The sequence below is a fragment of the Talpa occidentalis genome, unplaced genomic scaffold (assembly GCF_014898055.3).
Source record: "Talpa occidentalis isolate TD23 unplaced genomic scaffold, MPIMG_talOcc4v2.1 talOcc4.15, whole genome shotgun sequence".
Classification (NCBI taxonomy): Eukaryota; Metazoa; Chordata; class Mammalia; order Eulipotyphla; family Talpidae; genus Talpa; species Talpa occidentalis.
In genome coordinates this window covers 26,004,473-26,029,794 of record NW_023601543.1, presented here as the reverse complement: position 1 = coordinate 26,029,794, position 25,322 = coordinate 26,004,473, and the positions used below count along the sequence as shown (strand labels likewise).

At 42.1% G+C, this 25,322-nt stretch overlaps 1 protein-coding gene across 1 annotated transcript; it reads right to left on the bottom strand.

Annotated features, from left to right (window-relative positions):
• Positions 1-1,449: 1,449 nt before the first annotated feature.
• CAPN6 (calpain 6) lies at positions 1,450-25,322 on the bottom strand. Its single transcript, XM_037512062.2, has 13 exons — positions 25,174-25,322; positions 18,588-18,767; positions 10,497-10,628; positions 9,280-9,488; positions 8,607-8,799; positions 7,848-8,041; positions 7,554-7,631; positions 7,261-7,447; positions 5,408-5,530; positions 5,031-5,233; positions 4,353-4,474; positions 3,738-3,874; positions 1,450-3,142 (listed from the first exon to the last, which is right to left on the bottom strand). The coding sequence occupies exons 2-13, from the start codon at positions 18,750-18,752 to the stop codon at positions 2,960-2,962; spliced, it is 1,926 nt and encodes a 641-aa protein (XP_037367959.1). The 5' UTR covers positions 18,753-18,767; positions 25,174-25,322; the 3' UTR covers positions 1,450-2,959.

Here is a 25,322-nt window from a genome sequence, read left to right as displayed (position 1 = left end):
AACCTGACAGTGCAGCCTCCCCCTGAGCTAAGGAATTTGGCTCAGGGCTGTTTTCTTGATTTTTTTTTGCTTCTAGTTCATTGTTTGCAAATCAATGCTCAATTGATTTATGTAAATTGATTTTGTAACCTGACAGTTTACTGTACAGTTTACTGTACTGATTTATATTTCAATTAGTTTTGCATTTTCTACATTTTATATTAATAGAAGCAGGCAGGATACAACCTTTTTGAGGTGCATTTGTTTTGTTATCAAAAACGTATGGTACATATTAGTGCATTGAATTCCTTTTGTGAAGACCCAGCTTATGGATATAGCATATGCATACATATGTAATTTAGAAAGGTAAATATGCTGAAGGAAACATTTGGTATGCTAATTGCTAAGCTCTTGTACAATATTGTTAATACACCTCTCATAGTATAGATGTAGGCAAGATGTTACCACTTTCCGTGGACAGCATATTTTCAAAGAAGGTTTAGGAGTCAAGTCAACATTATTATCTGACTAATAGTCATGATATACTTACTGGCTGACTAACCTTGAATAAGGTATTTAGCCTATCTTTTCTTTAATTTCCTTATCTTTAAAAAACAGGGTCCATGCCAGCACTTCATATGGTGATTAAGGGCATTAAAATGAGATCACATAGCAGACAATCAGAAAGGGTCAAGGCCTTTTCTTTTCTAACTCTTTATTTGGGGAAAAAATTTCTCATCCTTAGTCTCTTTGAGCTTAATTGTAATATCATAGTGCCATCTGGTGACCATATAGAACTATTACATTACCTGTGTTGGAGACTTTATTTTTAACATTGGTCTACCACATCTAAATCCTATATTTAAGGTATCATCTCTAGTGGGTTCTGAACTAGTGTTGCAGGGACAACAAGTGAGAGGCCTACTTAAGTACTGTTCTGATGAGCGTGGAGAAGGGTCTCCAAGGACAACCTTCTTCTGCCTGGATATCCTTTCCCGTCAGTCAGAAGAGCTTGAGGCAAAAAAGGAGCTTTCCCCATAGCCTGCCTAAGATGAGCAGATGCAGATTAAGTGTGGGATCAAGTGAATAAAGTCTTCACATTCATTTGGCTCTAAGGGAGATGTTGGGAAGAAAGATATTTTCTTCTCTTGGGAGGTCTGCCCTTGAAAGAACTGTCCCTTGTAACTTTGGTCTTGAGTCTAATCCCAAAGAAATTCCAAAATTGTGTAACCCCAAATACCACCCCCAAATGCCCCAAAATATGGAAAACAAAAGTGTCTTTTCCACCCCAAGTCCCCCCACCCACTATAATTTTTATGAAGGACTGTACCATCAGAATGTAGCAAAGGCTTCTACATCTAGCAGACTTGGGTACAATTTGCACAAATTACCCCCACTTCCACCCCACCTCTAGACTCTGAAAGTAGCATCACCATATGGCCACTCTTGCCATCTCTCTCTGTCATCAAATCAAGTCAGGACAAATCAATTTATTGAATGTGAACTTTATTGTGGTTTGGATTATGTAAGGCAGTGTGGTGAAGGCACAGCAGAGGTTACACAGACTGAAGAACATGGTAGGAAATGAGCAAGCTAAAGAAAAAAAAAACACTACAAAATATTTTTAAATGAATGCATTCCTGGGCTAAACTAAGTACTACAACTAAGTTTCTTTTCATCATTGCAGAAGCGTTGAAATATTGTTGGAGGTGGGGGCTGGGGAGTTCAGGGAAGGCTTCATGGAGGAGGTGGCATTTATGCTGGGCCTTGAAGGAGGGATAGAATGTTAATAGATGAGATGGAGGGAAGGACATTTCAGAATGACTGACTCTAGAGAAAATTCTGTAGAAGTACTGAAAAAACAAGAGGGCAAACAAACACCCCCAGGGAGGGAAGCTTCCCAAACGAAAGAAAAGCCTGAGGGACCTGGGTCAGGACCCAAAGTCTCAAGCCTCTAGATAGAATTATTCAGTACCAACAATATTAGGAGGCACAGGACAATGGGCTTGTTTGTAAACCTAGCAGCAGCAGAAGGTTTCACATTGCAGTCAGGGGCCCCAAACGGGCTGTACTATGCCTGGATGGAGTCTCTCATCCTTTGGGGGTGTGTGGTATTTATTTGTCCTTCCTCTTGCCCGCTGACTGCCTGAACGGTAGTACGTGCACGCCCATGTGCGCGTGTGAGTGTAGGTGTGTGTGGATGGGTGAGGGACACAGACTGTGTCCCACTGCAGCTTCTTCCACTTTTCCCTCTTGTGGCACACAGCTCGCTTCCATTTGAGCTGGAGCTCAAGCTTTTCCCATTGTCGAGCCACACTGAACTCCAGCCCTTGATTAAGCACCTAGGAAGCTTCCTCAACATGAAGGTGGAACCTACCTGTGGGGGGTGACTTGGGTAAGGGCAGGGCTACACTTTCTGGAGGTGGTGATGGTGGAGGTGGGGGTGGTCATGGAGGTGGGGGTGATGGTAGATGGTAAAGCATGGGGACGTTCAAGCAGGCTCTGGCCGCTGGGTAAAATGCTGCTGGGAAGGCTGTAGTGTTCACTCAGGAGCTGGGATGTCAGGCTAGACCAGCTTGGCCTTGATCAACCCTCCCCCTTCCTCAACATGCCCTACAGGGAAGATATATTGGGCACCTGAAAGCAGCAAAAATACCTATGAAGTATCCAGGCTGTTGTTAATGACCTGCTCGAATCTCACCCCCGGAAGCCCCAGAGATCTTTTCTTGGCCAACATAAGTATGATCTCCAGATAAGACTGTCATCTCCCCCTGTCCAGCTGCTGGAGGTATATAGGTTTGTAGCTACTGATGCTACTTGGATCGGGAGGTATGGGGAACTTATCAGAAGAAAGGAAAAGTTAATTACTGTGAATTTTTTTCTTTCAAAAGATTACAAATCTTAGATAAGACCTGGCGTCTGACAGAAAAAAAAAATAAAGTATGGAAGCTCTGTCAGTATTCTCCAGAGTGGGAGAGACTTAGAGCTCAGTGAGATCATCGCTGGAAATGACCTTGAAGCTGATGTGACCTTGCTTGACTTTGGCAGTCGGGCCACCCTTCTTGCGCAGGTACAGAGACTTCAGATCACGGCAGTCGCTGGGGTCAGCATCCAGAGTCACCTGCCCCAGGAACTGGTCACAGAATTTTCGGCTGTTCCAGACCTGGAGAAACAAGTCAAGAGAATGAAGACGACTAACCCCCCATGAGACTGGAATCCGTATTAGGTGGCAACTAGAACCTCAGGCTGAGCTTGGAGAGCTGTTTCAAAATCAAGAGACTATGTTTCTTGATACTTCTCTGTGTGAGGGGAAGATATCTCCAAAAGTGTAGGTGGCAAATCAGTAGGCTGACCTCAGGGTCAACCTTGTCTTGTGAGTTGCCTACCTAAAGGCAGCACTCAGAAGCATTAAAACAGAAAAATGGCCAAATGGTGATAGTCCAAGTATGACCTTGCAGAATGTGGGGCACTTGAACTAGCATGTTTCCCCTGATGGAAATTTACAGCAAATGTGCTAACATTTATACCTGTGAGCATGTGGGCTTCTTCCCACAATGAAAGAGAGGAAAGAATATTTAGGATGGAGGTTAATAAGGAAGTCAGTTTCTGTGCCTGCTGGGACGAGTCTTTGAGTACAAAACAAACTGAAAACCAGAATGACCCTTGTGGTGTGTTCTAGACACAGGTGAGGCACTTGAAATAATCTCCTACTGGTACTGAAGCTGAACCCTCGAGGGGGTCCCTATCCATATACTTACCTGCACAATGATAGGGATGTCAGTGGTCCTTCTGTAGAAAATGGCCTGGGTGTCAAAAATGGCATGGATGGTATTCTTTTGCACAGGGGAACGGACCTCTTCCTTTCCACACTTGATGACCAAATACGGGTTTACAGCTGGAACAAAGTGACATTTGTTTTTTAAGGCAGTCATTAAATTTCCCTTTCTAGATACAGGAGGCACAATGTCACTAAATCTATCTGGGGGCTTTTGCCATAACCTCTGTGTTCCAGAATGACCTAGGAATCAACACCTGCCCCTGCTTCCCTTTTCTTTTCCACACTTTAAATAGGAACATAAAATGAGCAGTGTAGAGGTATAGCCCAAAGAAGCTGACATCCATTCTGACTTCCCCAGACTGAAAATACACTGGAGAGAAAGGTTCGTGGCCATCTTTTTTTTTTAAATTTTTTTTGTGGGACCCTTGCCAGTGGCCAGGGAACAAACCGGTGCTGCAGAGGCTGCAGGGCAGCCTCGCAGCCCAGCGCTCAACCGCTGCGCCACCAGGGGAGGCCCTCATGGCCATCTTTTCTAACCATACATGCAAGAAATGAAACTGACTTTGACCTTCCCAGACACCCCTGCAGGTCTTACTTTCATTGGCGTACTTCTTCTCCAGGCCCTCAGCGCTGTGAACAGTGATCTGAGTAACTACCTTTGGGTAGCCACGAGCCAGGTTCCAGCAGGACATTTTGGGCATGTCCAGAGTCAGCTCCCTGCAACATGAAAAAGAAGCTCTATCACCTGACGATGAATGCACTTTGATGAGGCTTGCCGAAGCTGATGCTGTTGTTGCAAAGGATGAAATACTGCATGACCGAGCCCATGCGTCCTCAGACACAGCTTATAGTTTATGTTTCCCTTTCTCCTTGCTGTATGGACCAGCAGGTGAAGATCTGAATAGGCAGGGCTGGGTGAAAACGTAGCTTTGGTGACCCAGTACTCAGAACATAGTAGAGGATCAGCGCGGAGTGCCAGCTGTTTAAGAGCAGAGTCAGCCAGAGAACAGAAGGTAAAGTGTAAGTGGAAAAGCTCAGGTTAAAGACCCATTCCCCTTGAATGGCAGCTCAGAGCTCTGCAGCTCACACCTCCTCTGGGGAGTTTCTGAGAGCCCCACTTTGAGAAGTATTTTGACTACTACCATTACAGCGAAATTTGAACTTGAACAAGTTGTCCCTTTGACTATCTACTTGGGGGAGAAAGATCTAGAGGGTTAGGACTGGAGGCAAGGCAGAGAACCGGAGTTGGCAGGGTTGGCCAAGGAAACTGAACCTGAGCTGGACAGGCACTTCAGAGAAGATTCTCAGGAGAAACTCGCTGGTGCGGCCGTGCTGGAACATGGTTGGAACAAGCACATAGTTGCCCTTCTTCAGGTACTTGCTCAGAAACACGGTGCGGGTGTCAATATAGGTGGAAGTACCAGCGCGCTCCTGGATGTACAGGTGGTGGAGGCGGAATTTACGGTTCATCTCCACCTGGAAATGAAATTGAAGGAGACTCTCTTGTGCTCAAATCAGAATTTTTTGTACTGGAAGACTCTAGGTCCTCTTTGTTGGCTATCCCCAGGTCTTTCTTAATTTCCCTAATCCCAAGCCATTAGGATCGTTGGCCCTGCCCTCATTCTCTCTGCTGGAAATGCTTATTCTTACCTTGAAGAGCTCAAAGCCAATGATGTAATTGTCAGGTCTTCCCATGCGGCGGTAAGTACGCAGGTCCTTCTGCTGCAGTGACATGATGACCTTGTGGCCATCCTCAGGCACAGTGAAGATGTACTAAAGGAAAGAGGCCACCAAGGAGCTTAGTTAGTACTTCCATTGCAGATGAGCCAGCTGCAACTTCAGGGAAGAAAACTCTACACTGGGAAGCAGAGCCTTGGGTTTTGTTCTGGGCTTTGACCAGACAGCAAGGCCTTGGACAATTCACTGACTTGCTAAGGATCAATCATAATACTTATTTCTTCCCATGACATTTAACATGTGTTCAGAGACAACTTTGTGACTAGGCCTTTGATACCAAAGAGCATATGCGTTGCTTTTTTATGTTCTTGGGTATTTGTTTTCATTATTATCTCTTGTTTTGAAAAACGGTACACAGAAAAATTCCAGAATCTATAAAGACAGAAAGTGTTCTTGTTTGATTTAACCTGACTCTGCAGCCTCCCCCTGAGCTAGGTTCCTGTGCCAGCCCAGACATGTGACTTGTGTAAGGGCTGGGTCCACTCCTTTGGAGAATTAATGCTTTGCTACCAGCACTTTAGCGAAGAGGCAGGCCAGTGCTAGAGACTGTGCAAACATAACATCATCTGGTGGATTATGGTACCATTTGAAAGTTGAACTAAAAGACACCCGATCTCCCTCTCTCTCCCTCCCTTTAATAAGAAACTGAAACATATGCAGAACCATAGGTTCCCAAGGTCAATCCTGTGCAGACACTTAACCAGTGAAGCTGAAAGGGACATTTTCCCAGCTTGGTATACGTGCTGGATAGTTTAAATATTCCCAGGTTTGTAAATGGATGATTAGTTAGGGAGTAACAGGAGCTTTTTTGCCTTTAGGGACAATTAAGGTGGAGGGGCTGAAAGAAAAGTATGAATTAACTAAATCACCCACGACCCTTAGTTTCCTCTAAAATCCCTGGCCAATGAGATCCATAGAAGGAAAAGACACAGCCATATAAGGCAGTAAGACAAGCAGAATGGAATTCTTGTCTCCATGAGTTAGCACATTTGGAGAATAAATTGTCAAGATTATTAGAGGTTCAAGCTTTGGCTGTTTTGAGGTATCCCTATGCTTGACCCCTAATGTGTCACCTGCAATAGCATTGTAAGGGGAGATAGAGTGGAGTCGTTGACAGGTTAGTGATTCAAAGCTTGAGGAAAATGATCTTGTGCTAGATGAGAAATGAAGGTATAATGATAGGGTTGAGAAAAATCACCTGCATGTGAAAGAGGACACGTTTAGCAATTTGTCCCCAAGAGAAAAGTTGGACAATAAAGAGAATGAGAAAGAAATGAGAGGAGGCAGGCAGTGCCCAGGAGCCACACCAAACCATAAGACCAGGAGAGAGGCAGCCAGAGGAGGTAATTCAGATTTGATAATATTGCCAAGGTACGTCTCTGTAAAGAGACACAGTCTGCCGTACTTTACGTGCATCTGAGCCAATCCCTAGGCATCTTGATTGATAAATATTATGCAATGGCTAGAAATGGAACAATGGATATCAAAGAAGTACTCCAAGATGAGACCTGGATTACACTGCCTTGATAACTTTAAGGCAAAGAAAAGGAAGTGATTCAAACCTGGGGATGCCAGAAGTGGGGTGTGGAGCAAAGGGAAGAGGGTACCCTATGGACTAGGTGGAGGACTGTGGGTGCCTTGGTGGTGGGTGCGATGTGGCAACATGCATCTGAAGAGATGTGAGCCTCTACCTATAAAGCATATAGTGTCTTAAACCAATGTTATCTCTATAAAGAAAATAATACAATAATAATTTTTTAAAAAACCTGGGGATTCTGCAGGAAGGTATCACGGTTGTTATAGCAACCCCCTGAACGATTCATCAGGGGATCATCATCCACAGTCCAGCATCCCACCAATGACTCCAGCTCCTTGCGGCCAAAAATAGGGTTGTTCACATTGCGGCAGACATTCAGTTCATGAAAGTTGCGGCAAAAATCCTCCAGGCTCATCCTGAATGGAATGAGTGCAGGAAAGAAATGAAGATGGTAATTCATACATACCCCTGTGGTTCCATGTGGAAGCCCCAGTTCCCTTAGCACAGAAAACCTCTACTTACCAAAACTCTCCATCATCAGACATCACAAGCCCCAGGTTCTTGCGATCTGTTGCAGTCAGTTGCTGCCACTCCTCAGAACTGAAGGCAAATAAGGAACAAAGAGATAAACCCTAAGTTTGCCATGGCCATGGAAACATAGTGCCAAAGGAACAGAAGATATGGAGAGTTGGACCTGCCTGATCTTACCTCCGGCTGGGTCATAGATCCTGTGACAACACTAGTGGTGAGGAGGGATGGGTGTGAGAGAATTATTGGGCTTTGGGGATATAGCAGTCAAGGTGAAAGGCCACTCACATTTCACTCCAGGGGCCACTCCATTCCTGTCTTCCCAAGGGGTTCCTCAGGCGAACCATGTATAGCTTTTCAGTACTGAACACTTCCACGAGTCTCTCTCCAAGACGGATCTTGCGAATATCAGTCATGGTGTAGGTATGGCCCTTCAGTAGACCCCAATCAGTTTCAACTTCTTGTTCCTCCTGATTGGGAGACTGAGAGCAAAGAGACATAACCACACAAGAACTGGTAGACCCAACGCCTGGCTCCTCCTCTTCCTTGACTGGCTTACCCCTGGTTGAAACCAGTTCTCCCCATGCAAGTGGAAATTTGACACTGACACCTAACTTGATGCAAAGCAAGTGAAAGAAAGGATTTAATAAAGCAAATGATTTAAACAACTCAGATTCAAACGACTCATTGATATGAATGGCATTAAAATTTGATGGAGTTGGTTTATTCCTTGAGCCAACAGCTATAACCTCAACATCCAGGAGCAGAGGCAGGAGGAATAATTTAGCAGAAGCTACTTGTACAAGCTCAGATATTGTGCTGTTCCCCACAGGATGACTTGTACAAAAGGATAAAAAGTTAAAATTCCTCCACCTCTGTGTCAGGACTCCATGGGTATTGTTAGCTTCCTGAGCGAATAAAGGCATTTCATGGATCTCTGGGGCAAGGGTGATGTGCCCCACCAAATTTTGTAAACCCCTCTTCCAGAAGTGAGCAAGAGTGCTTTGTTTATTTGTTGTTTGTTCGTTTGTTTTGGTGACTACAAACCTCAATGGAGCAACAGATCAGACCTCCTTTGGTAAATGTTTTGTACAGTTCTCCAAACAACTTGTACTTCTCCTCAACAAGCTCAGTGTATCTTCCCTTCTGCATGTCAACAGTTTCAGCCAACGTGCCAGTGAAATCCACAATGATATCAGTGGTGGTCAAACCATCAAGGGCCTCATAACATCCAAGCAGCCTAGGGGCAAACATGCAAGCTTATCTTTGTAAAATTACTTTTCCAGGTGAGGGCATATTGTTCCCAAGAATTAAAACAGTATCTGCTCAGCTAACTTTTCTTTAGATGTAAAATGAGAGATATTTTGAGACTACAGTCAGAGATTACTAGATTTAGGCTATATTGACAAAGGATAGGCCATGCAGAAATTTCTTTCTACAGGAAAGTAGTGGACAAAGAGAAAATTTGAGTCCATAATACCATGTGATCTGCAGATAAGCAGCAGGAAGGGGCACTGAGTAGCAGATGGGGTTTAAGAGAAATCAGAACAGGTGATTTCTCTCTCGTCTAAAAGTTCAGAGGTTCAGTTCCAGGCCCTAAGCGATGCCTTGGGTCTAACAGAGGTCCTATCCAATTTAAATTCCAGTCCGGGAGGGGATGTGTTCCCAAGCATAAATGTAGCCTCCCTTTTCTTATGTAACCCACAACCCTCCTCCTTACTTTGCATAAGCTTTTTCCAACAGAGCGTTCCAAAATTCGTTCATGGATGTGGAGAAGGAGAAAACCAGATCTCCATTGATGGTGGGCAGCAAGTCATCAATCACCACCTCGGTCCATTCTCCAAAATGCCAGAAACGGAAGCGAAATATTCCAGCATATTTATCTAGTTTTCGAGGGTCCCATTCCTGTTCCTTATGGTTGGGAATTGTCTGGAAAGAGCATTCAGTCAGCTGTTATGCACTTCACTACATCCAAATATTAAAATTACAGTTGACGCCTGGAAAGTCAACGTCAAAACAGGAAACAACTAATGCATTCGGCACGGGTCTAGGTTTGGAAGTCCTAGGTAGGACTTTCTTTCCACAACTTCTGCTTTACCAGTTCAGTTTTGCTGAGGGTACTATTACCATACCCATCCCAAATAAACACAGGGTGACAGGACAGCCAGTTAAGGGTTAATTTCCCACAGGTAATCTACAAAATGCATCATGACATGTTGTCGATACAAAAGTATTCATGATTGCCTATTTAACCACATGAACAAAGCATTTTAAAACAGCAAAATCAATTTAAATATAAGGCCCCCTGTGACTTATGTTTTTAAATATCCATCCTGTCATTTCTAGGATGGATATCCTATATAATATAGATATAAGAAATTCTCCTTTAATGTAACAATTGCATATTAATCTTCTAAAGTTAATTTTTCTGAAGAAAATGCTAACTTAATCTCAAATCAAGTCAACACTTCACTGCTCTGAACTCTACTTAAATGCCAAAGGAATTGTTGTACTTTTAATAATTTATTAGAACCTTTTCAAGGATCTATTTCCATCTTACTCACCTTTTCCGCTATTCACATCTGTTAATGACTTTCTGGCCTCCATTGGTTTATACCCAGCAAGCACAAATAATACAAGTATGCAGAGCTGCTGGGTCAAAGCACTGCATGGCAAAAGATCGACTAGTATGTATAGAAAAGCAAATAGAGTAAAATGTTAATGTAGTATCTAGGTGAGTATGTGAGTGTTCATTATAGTATTCTTCCGACTTTTTGTATTTGTGAAAACTCTCATAATAAAATGGAGTCAGCTAGTTAATATCTCTGCCTTAACAGAAGAAATTAACAAACTAAGTTATAAGCTGACTTTCCCTAAAGTCATTAAAGAAGATAAGAAGGTATAAATGCAGTGAGGTCCCACAGAAGGGGGAGATACCTTTGTCCAGTGAGACTCCTGAACTGCCAAGCAGGAGAATGCAGAGACCATTGGCTTATGTCCCAGTCTCCCTTGGATCAGCTGGTGGTTGCTGATGTTGCCCACAATCAGACGAGGGTCGTCGCAGATGTCCTGTGGGTACAATAATCGGTTATAAGAGTCTAGGAAAGTTTCTGAAGAGTCAGGAAGATTGGGGTGAAACAGGAAGATTGTGAGTGAAAACACAAAGCAGTAGATACTCTAACCACAGGGAAAAGATCTGTGGGGAAGTGTCAGGAGAAATGGAAAGAAAGAGTATGAGACAGGATGAGATAGATGTGCTGATAGTGGCCCTTGGACATAGCTATCATTAGGATTTAGTAGTTTTCACCCCAGCAGTGAATTTTAAAAGAGAACTAAGGATTATCCGGTCTGATCCTATCTGTCAAGATGAGATTTCCTGGACCACCTGTGCTTGAAAGGCTGCTTGAACTTAAGATACAAGGCCTGACGGGGATAAACATTGATGCTCCCTCTCTAGGAAAATGAGTTAGGAGACCCTAGACGTGAAGCCCTTTCTTAACATAAAGCAAGGGCAACACGGTCTCCATGACAACGAGAGTTGTCCACATCTTTGGATGAATAGAGATGGCAGCAGCATGAATAGTAAGTGGTAATGGATCACTCATAGGAACCCTTCAACGGACACTCTTTTCCATGGTGAAAGTTCTGAGGGAGTCTGGACAGGTTGGGCAATATTTGTTCGGGATGTAAATGCATGTCTTCCGTCAAGATATCCTTGGCTGTGTCATTCCACCATGAGTAGAAAAATGAGACCCAAATAATACAAATACAATACAATGTGACGGGGATACAGTGGAGGCATTTTTAAAGCATAATTGAGTGTCCAGATAAAGGATCTCTAAAGCTACCCCAGTGGTAGGCAAAATAGATTCCATGGAATGACTACAGTTAGGCTGTTGGACAAAGGGGAGGTATGGAGATATAAGGGGTAGAGAGACAGGCATGGACAAAGGCATAGCTGCATACATGCACCATATAATTGAAGACATGATTGTGTGACTCAGTGTTTCAGCACTCACAGAGTTCAAAGGCAGGAAATACCAATGAAGTCTTGAGTAGATGGAGAAAGTTTCGTGGAGGAGGCAGTTGGCCGGTACCTTGACATTCTGCTTACAAAGCAGAAATAAATCCTAGTCTCAAAGGGAAAGAAAATCTAGACATATATCTTTTAAAAAATTGTTCAATAGAGACAACTATATTTTTCCGGTTCTCAAACCTCTTTTTCTTAATGAACATAATTCTCCTTGATTAAGGGTCTGGTTACAGAATGAAACATTCCATATATTCTTTAAAAGCCAAAATAACTCTGGAAAGGAATAGGCATTCTGGAGAGAGACAAGTCCAAACTGAAGATTAATTGGGCATCCCTCTGCCAAAACGAGAGGGTTAGGTGGGTTGTCAGCTGTGGATTTTCTGGTCTTTTTTTTTTTTTAGATGCAAATCTGGTGTCTCCTTATGAGTTTTTTGTCTCAGCAGAAAACTTCCATCTTAAAAAATATTTTTTATGGGTTGGGAGTTGCTTACTTTTTCCTATATTGAGCATAAAGCAGGTATGTAGGATGAATTAGATTCTAATATTCTTACTTTTCTCATTGTTTCTTTACCCTTTCTAAGATGAAGCTCAACAGTTTTTCCTCTTGGGTTAGGCATTACCACTTTATTTGGAACCAAATGTAAAGCTATACAATGATTTCTTGGACTTAGATAATGCATCTAATAGTTTCCTAACATGGAAAAACAATGAAGTGAGCATTGATATGTGGGAAAGTGTGCTTTTAGATTATTAAGGCAATTTATTTGCTGGTTTTATGTAGAGTTATTAGTGGTTGGGATTATATTACAGTGTTTTGAATTTCCATACAGCTTTCATTTCACAGCAGGGATCTAGGCTCAACCAATACTTCTGGCATGTCAACTTCTATTCATAATATAAAGGGTCACATAAATGCTCAAAAAAAGACACATAATCAGAACTTGGGTAATTATTCTCCAGTAGATCTGAGCTGAACGAAGCTAATATATATCTCTATTTCTTTCTTTCTATCTATCTATCTATCTATCTATCTATCTATCTATCTATCTATCTATCATGTGTGTGTATGTGTGTTTGTGTGTGTGTGTCAAGCTGTGTGCAATCATGGGAGAATGAAAATTTAGGCAGAAAAACCCTTATTTTCCACTTGCTTTTATAAACTGGCCCATGCCCCAGTCTTATTTCACCACTCTTCATACATGATGGATGGCTATTTAACAATAGGGCTTTAAAACATAAGTTAACAGTCAAAGTTGGAAGGAATTTTAGAAGTTATTTAGCTAACCACTTTATTTTATAAATGAGGAAACAGGCTTAGAGAAGTTTCTTCAGAACCAAATACAGTTTGAGAAAGAACCAGAAGACCTCAGTTGGTCCATGCCTCTGCCTTTAGGTTTATCAATGACTGCCTCAAAAAGGGTGATCTTGTGCAGCTCTCCAGGGGCAGAGATGCAAACATTTCTCTCCGTCACCCATTCAGTGCTTACTGCTTGCTTTTTAACACTCATCTAAAAGCTCTCCATTATTCTGGAAATTTGTTTAAGTCATATCTTAACTTTGAGTTCCAGGTTAACTGTCACCAATAGGCTTTAATAGTCTCAACGTAGTCCACTAAGTACCTATCAGTCTCTGATGTATGTCAGCCCCATCTAGACATAGAACAGGGGATAAAACATAAAGCTACATATTATATCTCTTTAAGGACTTGAAACACCAGACAGCAGCTAAGGAGGTGGAGAGGGTAAACAATACTGAATCCATGCAAACCCAGTGATCAAATGGAATTTTTGGTGTCAAATTTGAAAACAATGACATGGTTGTTTATTGACTTTTTACTTAGTTTTAGAAACCTGGGGTGGGGGGGATAAAGAATCATGGATGGAGCAATTTTCTGTAACTCAAAGCTGAGATGCAGAGTGCAGATGGGACATTCCAGTCCCAGCTCTGCTGCAGTGGTTGGGAGGGGTTTGGGGAAGAGGTCACAACTCACATATTCACATATTTGGGTGGCTTGGGCGGGAGGGGAGATGCTGAGCCCCTAATGGCTCCCAGCTGTGTTGGCACAGTTGATGTGATCCTTGAACTGGGCTGTTTGTCAAGGTAAAATAATTTCTTAGGGAGAAACACACACAACTGGGAAGTTGAGCACCAAGGGTAAAATCAGGAACAGTCTACATACTTGCATTCCCAAGCCAAAGCCTTCTACAAGCCAAGTAGCTTCTTCAGGAAGTATGATCTCTTAGTTGAGCATTAAGGGATCTTCCTAATGTCCTCACCTCAGTCCCCTTCCCAGAAACCTTTACGAGTGAAGGGAGGAATGCAATGACAAGACCCAGAGCCCTCACATGCCACTCTATGCGGCACTCTTTGTACCTACCACATCTAAACCTTTATCAATTTTTTTCTTACACAGATGAAATTTGCTGGCATTAGACACTGAGGTCTAGAGTAAACATTAGGAAGTACAAAAACCCAAAAGATTATTTAGGGAACCAGAATTCAGAATGGAAGCACTTTCGAAGTGCTGCACACAACCAAGCAGGAAAGGAGGGATAGGGGTATGGACGCCTAAAAGAAAGACGAGCCCTGCGGTACTTGTATTACCACTAAGTCCATGGTTCTACGTTGTCCCAAAAGGCTCAGGACTGCCTTTCAGGACCTAAGGCCTGTGAGTTAGTCCACAGAGCAATTGTCTTAAGAAAATGAAACCATCTCTGGGAAGAACATTTATAGATGGACTTGGGTTCAAGGACTACTGTTAGATCAGCCTTTCAAAGTATCCGCATTACCTGCCATGGGTGGGTGGGGGGGAGGTGGTTGCTTCTGTGTGAAAGATCTTTTCATCAGTAAAACCTTTTCTTCCTTCCTAACCTCCCCAAGGAAAACTCAGTATGGAACTTGGTAATAAGATCTTAAATCTAACTTGCACTTCAAGTCTCTACATGATTATCTTCTTAGTTGAACCTGCAGCCTTCTGCTAGGAGACTCAAGGCATAAATGTCAAACTGCTTTATTGGGAGGAATTTATATATTCATGCAATGGAATACTATTCGGCAATAAAAAAAACGAACAAACTGATGCATGCTACCACATGGATGATTCTTGAAACCATTATGCTAAGCAAAATAATCCAGTTACACTTATGATTCCATTTTAAGTGAAATGTCCAGTACAGACAAATCAAGATACAAACTGAAAATAGATTAGGGATTGCCTCTGACTTCGGGGGTGGTGGAGACGAAGTGAGGGTTACTCACTGCAAATGTACACAAGGGATTTTCTTGAGATGACCCAACACAGTGAAATAGTCCTAAGTGAAGTGGGACAACTGGGTGAGGGCAAAGCAGTGGAGGCTGAGATCTAGATCAGGAGAGATGACAGGTGCTGTGTAAGTGCCCTTCTTTCCCCCACAGCTGGCTGTGCAAATCCTCATAAGACCTGCTCCCTTTCAGTTGGGGTTTAGATATGTCTGACTTTAAGATAGTATTGGAACTGAGTATGTCAGTCCAGAAAGAAAACCAGAACAGCAAGTAGAGAGAGTGCCTGGGGGAAGCTGGCAAAGAAGTGTTTTTATGGGAATTTAGTGGCCAGATTGCAATCTAAAAAGCCAACCTGCAGTCTTAGGATCACACTGTAACTTAGTATAATTCATCTCTTAGAATTTATTAAGAGTTCCTAAGCCAAGACCCTAGGAAGATAGGAAGGCTGGTTCAGGAGTACAGGCCTCGGGGAATATATCTGTGTACCCAGAATGCTAGGGCGTTGCTGGGGCCATTGGACTGCCAGAGGAGTTAAAGAAAGGATTTTCCTCAAAAGGGTATGGCATAAGAGCTGGCACTGAACAACTACAAAACGCTCTTATGATTCCTGTCTATCTAAAGTTGTTCCTTAGGGAAAAGCAAAGAAATGACAAGCGTGAGGAAGAGAAACTCACTGCACTAGGACAGTGGGACTTGACTGGAGTGAATTGTTTTGATGAGTGTTTATCGGCATGGAGGCCTATACATTTATGGCAGAAGCTTTTCAACACTGGAGAGGAAATAAAAAGAAAATATCAGGTTAATTATGCTTCTTCCATTTTAAAAGCATCAGAAAGTAGCCACGGTTAAGCATGAGGCTCTCTGGCATGCCAAGGGACAAGATGTCGGTAAGCTTCCCTGCAAACCAGCATCTCGACCTTGCCAATGAGGCGGGTGAGGCCAATGACCCATCTGGGCTTCCTGAGCCAATTCAGAGAGGCCCAGGGCTGTCTGTAGGCTTTCCTGATGGGAGGCCAGAGAACTTGACGTGGTTCTTGACCACAGATTTGGCCTCCACTCTAACTGGAAAGGAATTCACAGCTCTTTGAGGAGGCTCAGATGGTGGTCCAGAACCTTGTTTTTCCCCTACTTCCCACAAAAGGTCCCCTCCAATTCACAGTGATCGCCCCTTCTTCAAAACCCTGCATGATTTACTGTTTGTATGCCTGAAAATTGCATATCTTACATCCAGCATTGATTCATTATTTAACTCTTTGATAGTGCAATATTTATCTCTTCAGTTAGAATGGGAGTGCCTCATGCCAAGCTGTGTCTGTATCTTGCACAGAAACTGACATGGAATAGCTGCTCAATAAACGTGTCTCAAGTGTCTGACTCTCCCTGAAGACTTAATTAAAACTAAACTCACCATATGCTCTCAAAAAGGAGAATACAGATTAGTTCATGAATGTACAGCATCAACAAAGTGAGGAAGAATGTGAGAACCACTGGAGAGAAACTACCAAGTTTAGCAAAAGAAGCACACAAACACACACAGCTCTTTGCCCCAGGAATGGTGGAATGCTAGAAGATAAACTAATGCGGGCTTTGAAGTCATACCTGGATTCATATCACAGTTGGCTAGCAGTCAGACGTGGGCTACTTCTTACCTTTTCTGGAGATCCAGATAAAATGATGTGGTCACTCTCTTTATTTTTAAACCAGGATAAAAGAGTTACATCAGATTAATTTTTAAGATACCTACCTTGTTGAGCAATAGTAAGTAAGAATGCAGTGAAAAAATTTGTATAAGAGCTTCCGAACACAGTATATGGGCCCAAGGGAGACATAGGACAAATACCTATTTCTTTTTCCACCCATAACCTTTCATCCTCCTTGACACTCCCTGACCCTGGAAGGGGTGTGCGGGCCAAAGAAGCAAGATGGCCTATTATCATGGTTACTCATTTTTTCCGTTCCCTGCTAACCCATCCAAGATTCAATCCATAAAAATTGGAAAAAGAAGGGAAAGGACTAAAGAGTGAGCCGAGCAAGAGAAAGGAAGATGTGTCTAAAGACCAGCTAGTAGAAGAAGCTCTGTTAGCTTTCTTCACATCTGGGAAATGGCTTCACAAGAACTTGCAACTTTGCATAGAGCCAATCTCCTTCCACCTCCTCTAGAAGCTCACTCCCAGCAATCACTTGTTTTCTCTGCATCTTGGACTTATCCTTTACTACTTAACCTATAAGTAGGTTCAAGTTTTTTACTATTTTTAAAATACATACTCTCCCCCAAAACTCTCTGAATTTCCTGTCTCCTTTTCAACTACTTCTGCCCTGTTGACCTCCTTTGTCTCATATCCTAGCACCAGAAAAGAGTGGTGCCCCTCATTAGCACATCCTCTTGTAAATGTGGCCTCCAGACAACCTTTCTCTATTTTCTTCACACTTTTCTAGAAGAAGAAAAAAACCTCTACACACTTAATTAGTGACTAGTGAATTTTGCTCATGTTTTGCCAGATTTCATTGCCTACCAGTGATCCGCAAGGACGTCAACAACTGAGGAACAGATAGAGGGAGTACAATCTTCCCTCATGGAGAAAACATCCAGATTGCATAGTATCAATGGCTATCATACTTCATGGGCAAAATACCTGAGCTATGTCCTCCCAGTCACATAGTAAACAAGGACCTTGAAGTGACTGACATATCTTGGCACCACCTGGTGGCAACCTTTATAATTGAAGTAGCTCTTGCAAGAACTCCATTTAGGAGTTTAGGTTGCGGACGTTGCAACTGAAAAGCTCTGTACTTCTGAATCATTACAGTGTTTTAAACCAACAGCACCTAAAAAAAAATAAACAAACAGCAATAGCTTGCTCATTGAAAAAGGCAAGCCTTGAGTTGTTGACAGGAGTGGTTCCATAACTGGGCACAGAAAGGTACATGATTCATTAGGGTCAAACAGTGTTCCAGATATTGTGAAGATCAAAGAACTTGCATTTCATCATAGCTCTCTATGGCCTATCTACCTTGTCAGCCACATTGGAAAGATGCCAGGATAGAAAATGCTTCTATGTTGTTGTACCCTGTAGATACATCAGGGTTGCCATTTATTTTCTGGAATTCGCCATCATGCCATCATTTTATATTTTGAGCTCCCGATCACATAGTGCTTGTGAGGAGGCCCTGTACCTTGATTTAGAGACACAACATATAGATGTGCCACAGAGAACCATATTAATATGTGGTGAAGAGCTGTGGTTCTACTTGAATCCCACTGGTTGTGAGAGGGTTTAGGCAATGGTATCTGAAGATCAGTAGAGGAGCCTCCCTCCCTGAATGTAAATACCCTCTTGTCCCTGTAGAGTTCATTTCATTTCTCCTTGCTATGTAAAGAATGTTTCCTCCTCACTGGCCTGAGGTTATCCCGAAGTTGCTGTGATAGGTAACTCAGTAAGGAGACAAAGAACTTGCTTTTTGAGTTACCATATTTACTCAAATGAACTTCCAAAAGAAAACAAACAGCTATGTCTCTTGCTTGTCCTGTTTAAACTACTGATTCTGACATTTGATTAAAATTTAAGACTCGTCCAGCTAGAGTCAGAAACACAGGTCCATGGAACTTCTAATGTAAATGTTCTGCCCTAAATTGGTCTACATGCAGCAGGCCGAGCAGGCAAAATTGTGGACAGAGTACAATTATGATGAAAAAAAGAGCAAGAGGGAAGCAGAAAGTGAAAACAGAAAGTTACCTGGGGCCGCTTCCACACCACCTTTCCTGGGAGCAGTCGGTTGTAGAAAAGTGAATCATTCTCAGGCAGAAATGTTGGGTCACAGAAAAGTCTACCATCTTTGATGCATTCCTGCTTCAGTTCCTGGTATTTCTGGTTTTTAAAGAGCTTCAGAGGAGGACCCATAATGTCAAACGATGTCTAGAATGAGAAAAATTACCATTGGACAAAGAAATGTTTGAGTCTTTTAAAGATTACCTAAGATTAGAAAGAACAGTAGTTACCACAGAGACTTATCCCAGGAGCATATCAAGACTGTGTTTACAGGAAGTCACCATTTTCTGGGACAGAAGGATTCAGGCTCTGCAACTAACTAGTTGGGGCTTTGACCATTTCAAGGTGTCACTTTCTTTCTCTGCTAAATGGGGTAATATGGGCCTTAACAAACTTGTTGGGAAAATAGATATTATTATTTAACATTTATATGTAAAGATTGCAAGTTAAACATGAATCATCATATCAAAAGCAATCTCCCAGTTTACACTAAGCTGGAGGAGCATCTCAAGGCAAAAATAAAATAAAATAATAAAACAATGCTAAGTTTGAAGATAAAGGGAAAAAATTGCTTTCCTATATTCAAAATAAGTTAGTGCCCTGAAGGGCCACATATTTTGTGCTTGAGGGGAGAGAAGTAGCCCCTTTCATCGGGCTAACAAGCTCTCTTACACAATTCTTTCCCTTTTGGCATTGAAAGAGCTTTGCATTTTTATTCCTGGCCAAGAAAGCTAGTACAAGAAAGAGCTCAGCAGATGGCCTCCAAAGACAAGGAAAGATAGAAAGATTGTATGTGTCTTTCTTCTTTAAAGTCTAATGTGCAATCATTGCCTGTGATAAAAGGCGGACTCTGAAATTCAATTACCCTCATTTGGGGGACTATAGATTCTTATCCCATGGCAATAAACTGTTGCTTTCTTTTCTTTAAAAAAAAGTCTCACATGGCTAAATAGAGAATTAATATAGCAGCTCTTCAAGAAGCATCTATAGGCGTGCCTCTCACTCAGATGTCTTTAACAACTGATTTTTATGAGGATAATTTGAAAGGCAAATTTGATTTTAAACAGCTTTGGGGTGATAATGGAGTTTTCAAAGCCTTTGCTTGATTCACAAAGATAGATTGTAATGATGTTAATGATCCTCTCATAACATTCAATAGTGAATGAGAAGAGGGTTGTGAAACTGACATGATGCCAGTGATTTCAAAACATGTTTTCAGGATAGCTGTGTCTATATTTTATGATGAGGGTTGAAACAAAAAATCTGACTAAGGTCAGAGTATCTGCTAAAAAAAGTAGATGAAATTTGGGGAAAAAAGTCAACATTAATACTCTAAGGAGTATATGGGTAACACAGCTCAAATAAATGAGTTAATTTAGAGTTAACAGTCAACCACTATTTTATAAAAAGTGTGATATTAGTCAGACCTCTACCCTCTTATTTCATGTCCTTTCAATATTACATAGACAAGCAGTTTACAAAAACCAGTTGTTAAGGACATTTAAGAGCGAGGCACTCTTATAGGCGTTGCCTGAACAGCCACTACATTCTCTGTTTAGCCATGTAACGTTTTTTGTTTTTGTTTTTGTTTTTTAAAAAGAGAAGAAAACAACAATGCACTGTCATAGGATAAGATCTATAGTTCCCAAATGAGTGGCTACACTAGCAAAGAAACCCCCCAATCAAAGACTATAAAAATTTAACCAAATGTTATTGAAACCTGTAATACATGTAAGCAAATTTACCTTTTTCTGAATCCATGAAATAAGAAGCTTACATTAACCCGTTTGTACATAACCTTACTTACTGATGATTGCTTTTCAAATTGAAGACCATGGGATACTGCAAAATACTGAAATTCCCCAGTCATCAAATTTAAATTTGCTCATGCATTTTAAATATTAAAAGTGTATTTTGTTGCGTTTGAAGGTATCAGTAATAAGTTTCCATTAAGCAGCATCAGGGCCAATCTGAATGTTTGCCCAGGCTCCTTTCTGGAGTCGATTACAAACGGACCCCAATTTTCATGTGTGTTCAAACTTTTAACAAACACGACTCTTGCTTTCCCTGGAAGGTTTGGTGGCTTGCCAGAGGCTGGGGACTATAAATGGGGGACAGTATGGGGCAATTAGGATACTTAGTTTGCCAGAAACTCCTAGTCCCTGAACATTTTGGATAAATGAGTATTTCCTGTTCTTGGGGAAGGGTCTCTGCCCTCATCAGTCTTTCTTGCTACTCAAATGGCAAGGCAGGCAGGAGCTATACAGAGAGGGTCTGTCTATAGACAGAAGCACGATCAATTGAAAATAAAAACCAGGTTTTTGATAGTAAAAACCAGTAGGCTCCAGTAGACTCTTTCAGAGACAGAAGGTAGTGCTGGTGTAAATAGGTCAAACTTTTTGGGTGAGAATGCCTACATTTTGGTGACTCATAGTAAATAAGGAGTAGCAGGCTGGTAGCATATGGTTTGACAGTCTTGCACTGGAGTGCAATTGTAGCCCCCGGTCTCATCAGACTTCCAGAAGCGTTTACCCATATTTTATGACTACATAACAGGAGAAGTCTTCCATTTGCTGTGATCTTGGTTTTTGTATGTGTGTGTGCACCTCCACTTTCTCATCAAAAGAGCAGGTTTCTCTATCTGACTCTTCTTACACTGAAGCTGTACCTAACTGTTTAGTTAAAAGTATTTTTGATTAAGTAGAAAGGGCACCATACGTTCAAGACATACACTGCAATCCCTCTCCATGCTTGGCACAGAGTTAGGAGCACACTCACTGTTCAGTAAAGATTTGGTGAATGGATAACAATTTTAAGTAGAAAATTAGTGTTTTTATGCAACTTATTGTTTGAAATGTACATTTCTGTTCATGTTCTCTTCATGGCGGCCACATTTAGTAGATATTATCTGCACCCTCCATTTTGTATCTGCAAAAAGGACAGGAGAGAAGGGACAGCCAGAAATCGGCAGAGCCGACTCAAACCTGGGTCTGCATCACGCCAGGTTTAAAGGTCAAATTCCCCTCACACTGCTTTTGGTTACTACTCCTTAAAGAAAGGAGGTTTTTTTTTTTTTTTTTCCTACCTCAAATAAGGAGAACTCTCCAAAGAAAACATGATATCTAACTTCGAGGCATTCTGCCTAGGATTTACTGCCAGGGTAGATATTGAAAAGGTTCTTTATTTTAATGGCTTGATGATTATGGGAGAATGCGAACTCTTCACATATGAAAGGATTTCTCCATTAACTTTCAGAAAACTGGGACACCCAGAGATTTGTAAGTTGGTCTGGTCATAAATAACAGCACATATGAGAGTGGAGGGTGGAATTCTCCTCTGTCACTGCAACCAACAGTGAAGAGAAGAGAACCTTTAAGTTAGAGAGCTCATGGGAGGAATGCTGGTAAACAGAATCAGAGTCCCTAGCTAACAAAGAAAATATACTCATTTCAGAAGAGGGATCCTGTGTCCAGAAAAGGTTGTATCATGGGGGGTTGGGTGAAACAGAGTGTGGGGTTTGCACTGAGGTAATGATCTTCAGTAGAACTGTTTGAATTAGGATCTATGGCTAGAGATAGGAGGAAGGCCTCAAGGGCCAAGGTTGAGTGGGAGAGAGGAGTCGGGAGTATGGAAAACTGGGAACTGTCAGGGGAGCTAAGGGAGCCTGCCACGTGGACTACGGGCTAGAGTAAGGAGAGGGGGTTTTTGCTACTGACTGGAAAATTGGGGAAGCTGGATAAATTCTCAAGAGGAAAATCACTTGCTTCATACCTGTGGGTCAGCCTGCATCCAGAAACCAGGTTTCGCTCTAAAAACATAAAATCTGTCTAGGTTTACCAAAGAGAATCTTTATCTAATAAAGGCCATCCAGTCTACGGTTTACAAACTGATTGGGATGAACAGGAGGGCTAGGAAGGGCATTTAAGGAAGAGAACGGAGAGAGCATGGTCTCAGAGCCATCGGCCCTGCCTAGCTTCTTTTTTTCCCCCCATTTTCCCCTTGGCACTGTCCTTGAGGCAAAATTGGACATAAAAGCAATTAAGAGTTTGTAGGTTAAACTGAATACGGAAGATCTAACTCTGCCCTGGCACGAAGTAGGCACCACTTTAGCAACACTCAACACGACGTCTCCTCACACACACCAGGGGGTGGTGTGGTGAGAGAAATGGGGCTTGGAGAGGAAGAAGTAATAAAGATTCCACGTGCACATGTTACAGAGAAAAGTGCTTTCCGAGTCTTCACCGGCAGCGTCATAGCCCCACCTGTGGGCATGCCCCCACCAAGGAGCAGACGGCTCCTCAGATTCCAACTGTTGGCCAGATATTCTGGGGTCCCAAAGACCCATACAAATCCTCTGATCCGGCATCCTACATAATGCCTCTATTCTGGTCAGAGAGAGGACACAGTCAAAGTAATTCAAAGCAAAGAAAGAGCACACAATTCCTTTAATTCCATTGATGAAGAACTCTATCAAAAAATAAAAAAGAAATTCAGAATCATAAAAAGAGCTCAGGTAGTCAGAAGATCCAGGATCCTGTCCCAAATACTACCCATTCGTCGAGATTCCATCTCTGTCCCTCAGTTTCCCCTAAGGACTACCAGAGTCTGATGGCTGTCTCTTCTACCTCAGATGTTATCAGGGTGGGCCCTAATAAAATGAAGTACGTGAGCATAATTTTTAACTGTTAAAGATAAGACCAACATGGGACAGTAGTATTAAGAAATTATCTTTTGCAGTTCATTAAATGTCTTATCTGTCCTTTCTGGAAACTGGGGTGATTTGATTATAAGCTTTAAATAAGACACTCACTGGCATTTATAAGACCAATAGAAAATGCCTATGCACCACTCTCTAACTCCTTTTTTTTTTTTTTTGGCTGACATACTGCTGTACCCATTTTTTCCCTCTTGGCTAAATAAGTCCATCCTATAAGTCTAATTTTACTGCCTTGAGAGACTCTAATTGCAATTTTTATAGAATGTTACAGTGGAAGGGCTCTTAGACATCGCTGAGTCCAACTCCTAGCCTTTACAGGAAGGGACTTGCCCAAGGTTACATAGTGACAGAATTGGCACCAAACCTTGGACCTCCCGTCTCTTTTCAGCACAATTTTAAAAGGTGTGGGGGGCGGGGGAGGGCACACGCAAACCTAAAACGCCAAGACATTGTTTTTGAAAATTCTGTCTTCTTCTTATAAGCATGCACTCAGTTGTTTTGCTTTTGAATTGCATGCTGTCAGAAGGTGAGATGATTTCAAATCAAGGCTAATCAAAGAAACACTGTTTGGGGGTCACAAAGGGGCTTTTTCTGCTTTTAATTTAGGAGCTGAAAACTCCCAAGGATACAGAAAGCCTGCTTTTTAACCTATTCCTGACTACACAAGTGTTTGGACTTTTTCCTAGTCTGCCACAGACTCTGAGGATAAATAAAGAATGCTATTCAAATCCAAAGTATTTACACACGCGCTCATGCACACGTACATGCGACTGTGCATGCACGCACACGCACGCATTGCTAGAGGATTAAAGAGTTAATTAGCAGTTCCCCAAAGAATCTTTTAAAAAATGACTTCAGACTATAAAATGTCCTTAATCACAACAAAGATGAGCAAATGATATATTAGCTGAATTTCAACAAAACTTTAATATTCAATTATACAAACCAGGATGTTTTACCCTGAAGCTAGAAGTGATGGGCAGAAAGGCAGAATGATGGGCAGGACATCAGAAATTGCTTAATTTTCTCATGGGCTTTTCACCAAACTTTGAGTTCCAAACTCACAGAACCTATTTTTTTCAATTGCAATGTTCTGCTCCTTTTTGTGCCTGCCCCCCCCCCCCCACCCGGCCAGCCTGCTCAGGTCAAATGACCCAGTTAAGCCCCTAAAACATGAGTGGCAGTGTAATGGGGGGGAACAGAGCCCCCAAATACAAATCAAAATTTGAACCAAGGCAAGAAACAGAGAAGAACAAAACCAGGCTGGCCAGGGACTGAAAAAGAAATAGGCAAGATCTACCAGATCGGGAGGACTCCCCAGCTGTGCAGACAAGAATGTCTCTGTGGATACTCGTTTCTATGCAACAGTATCCAGACCATGCACCCCACTTCCAGGGCTTAAAGTTTCCTAGAGTGGCTCTAAGATTTTGCCTGCGTTTCAACAATTTGCTCACAGCTGTGAGTCAACAGAAGCTAGAATGACGCCCTGACAATCAGCCTGGGTTCTCCCTTTCACCCCACACCATCCTCAGGTTTGTCCTCCCTTACCAGGTATTTTGGGTAACAGAGGACCAAAAAAAAAAATCTGAACAGATTTGCCAAGAAAAATTTCATTGCTAGATAACCACTATCACTCCACACACCCTCAAAAACTCCATTAATTTTGAAGTTTCCAAACCGCTACCGGGCACCTCTATTCCATCCAGACAAACCATAAAGTTGTAACTGTGGAGCTTGATGAACTATAGAGCTGGAGTTTATTCACCTCTTTTAGACTCCAAGTTATTCAGCAAATAAATGTCAGGATTAAAGTTTGCAAATACCTTCTCCCCTCACCTGAGTTCTCCTAGGAGTTTTGCTTTTGCTGCCACTGCCGCTGCCGCAGCTGCTGCTCTTGGCCAGGTAACCCCCACAGAGTCTGTCCAGTCAGTGCGGCTGAACAAAGATTCTGGCTTTCTTAACCTGAAAACTATTTGGGCTATACC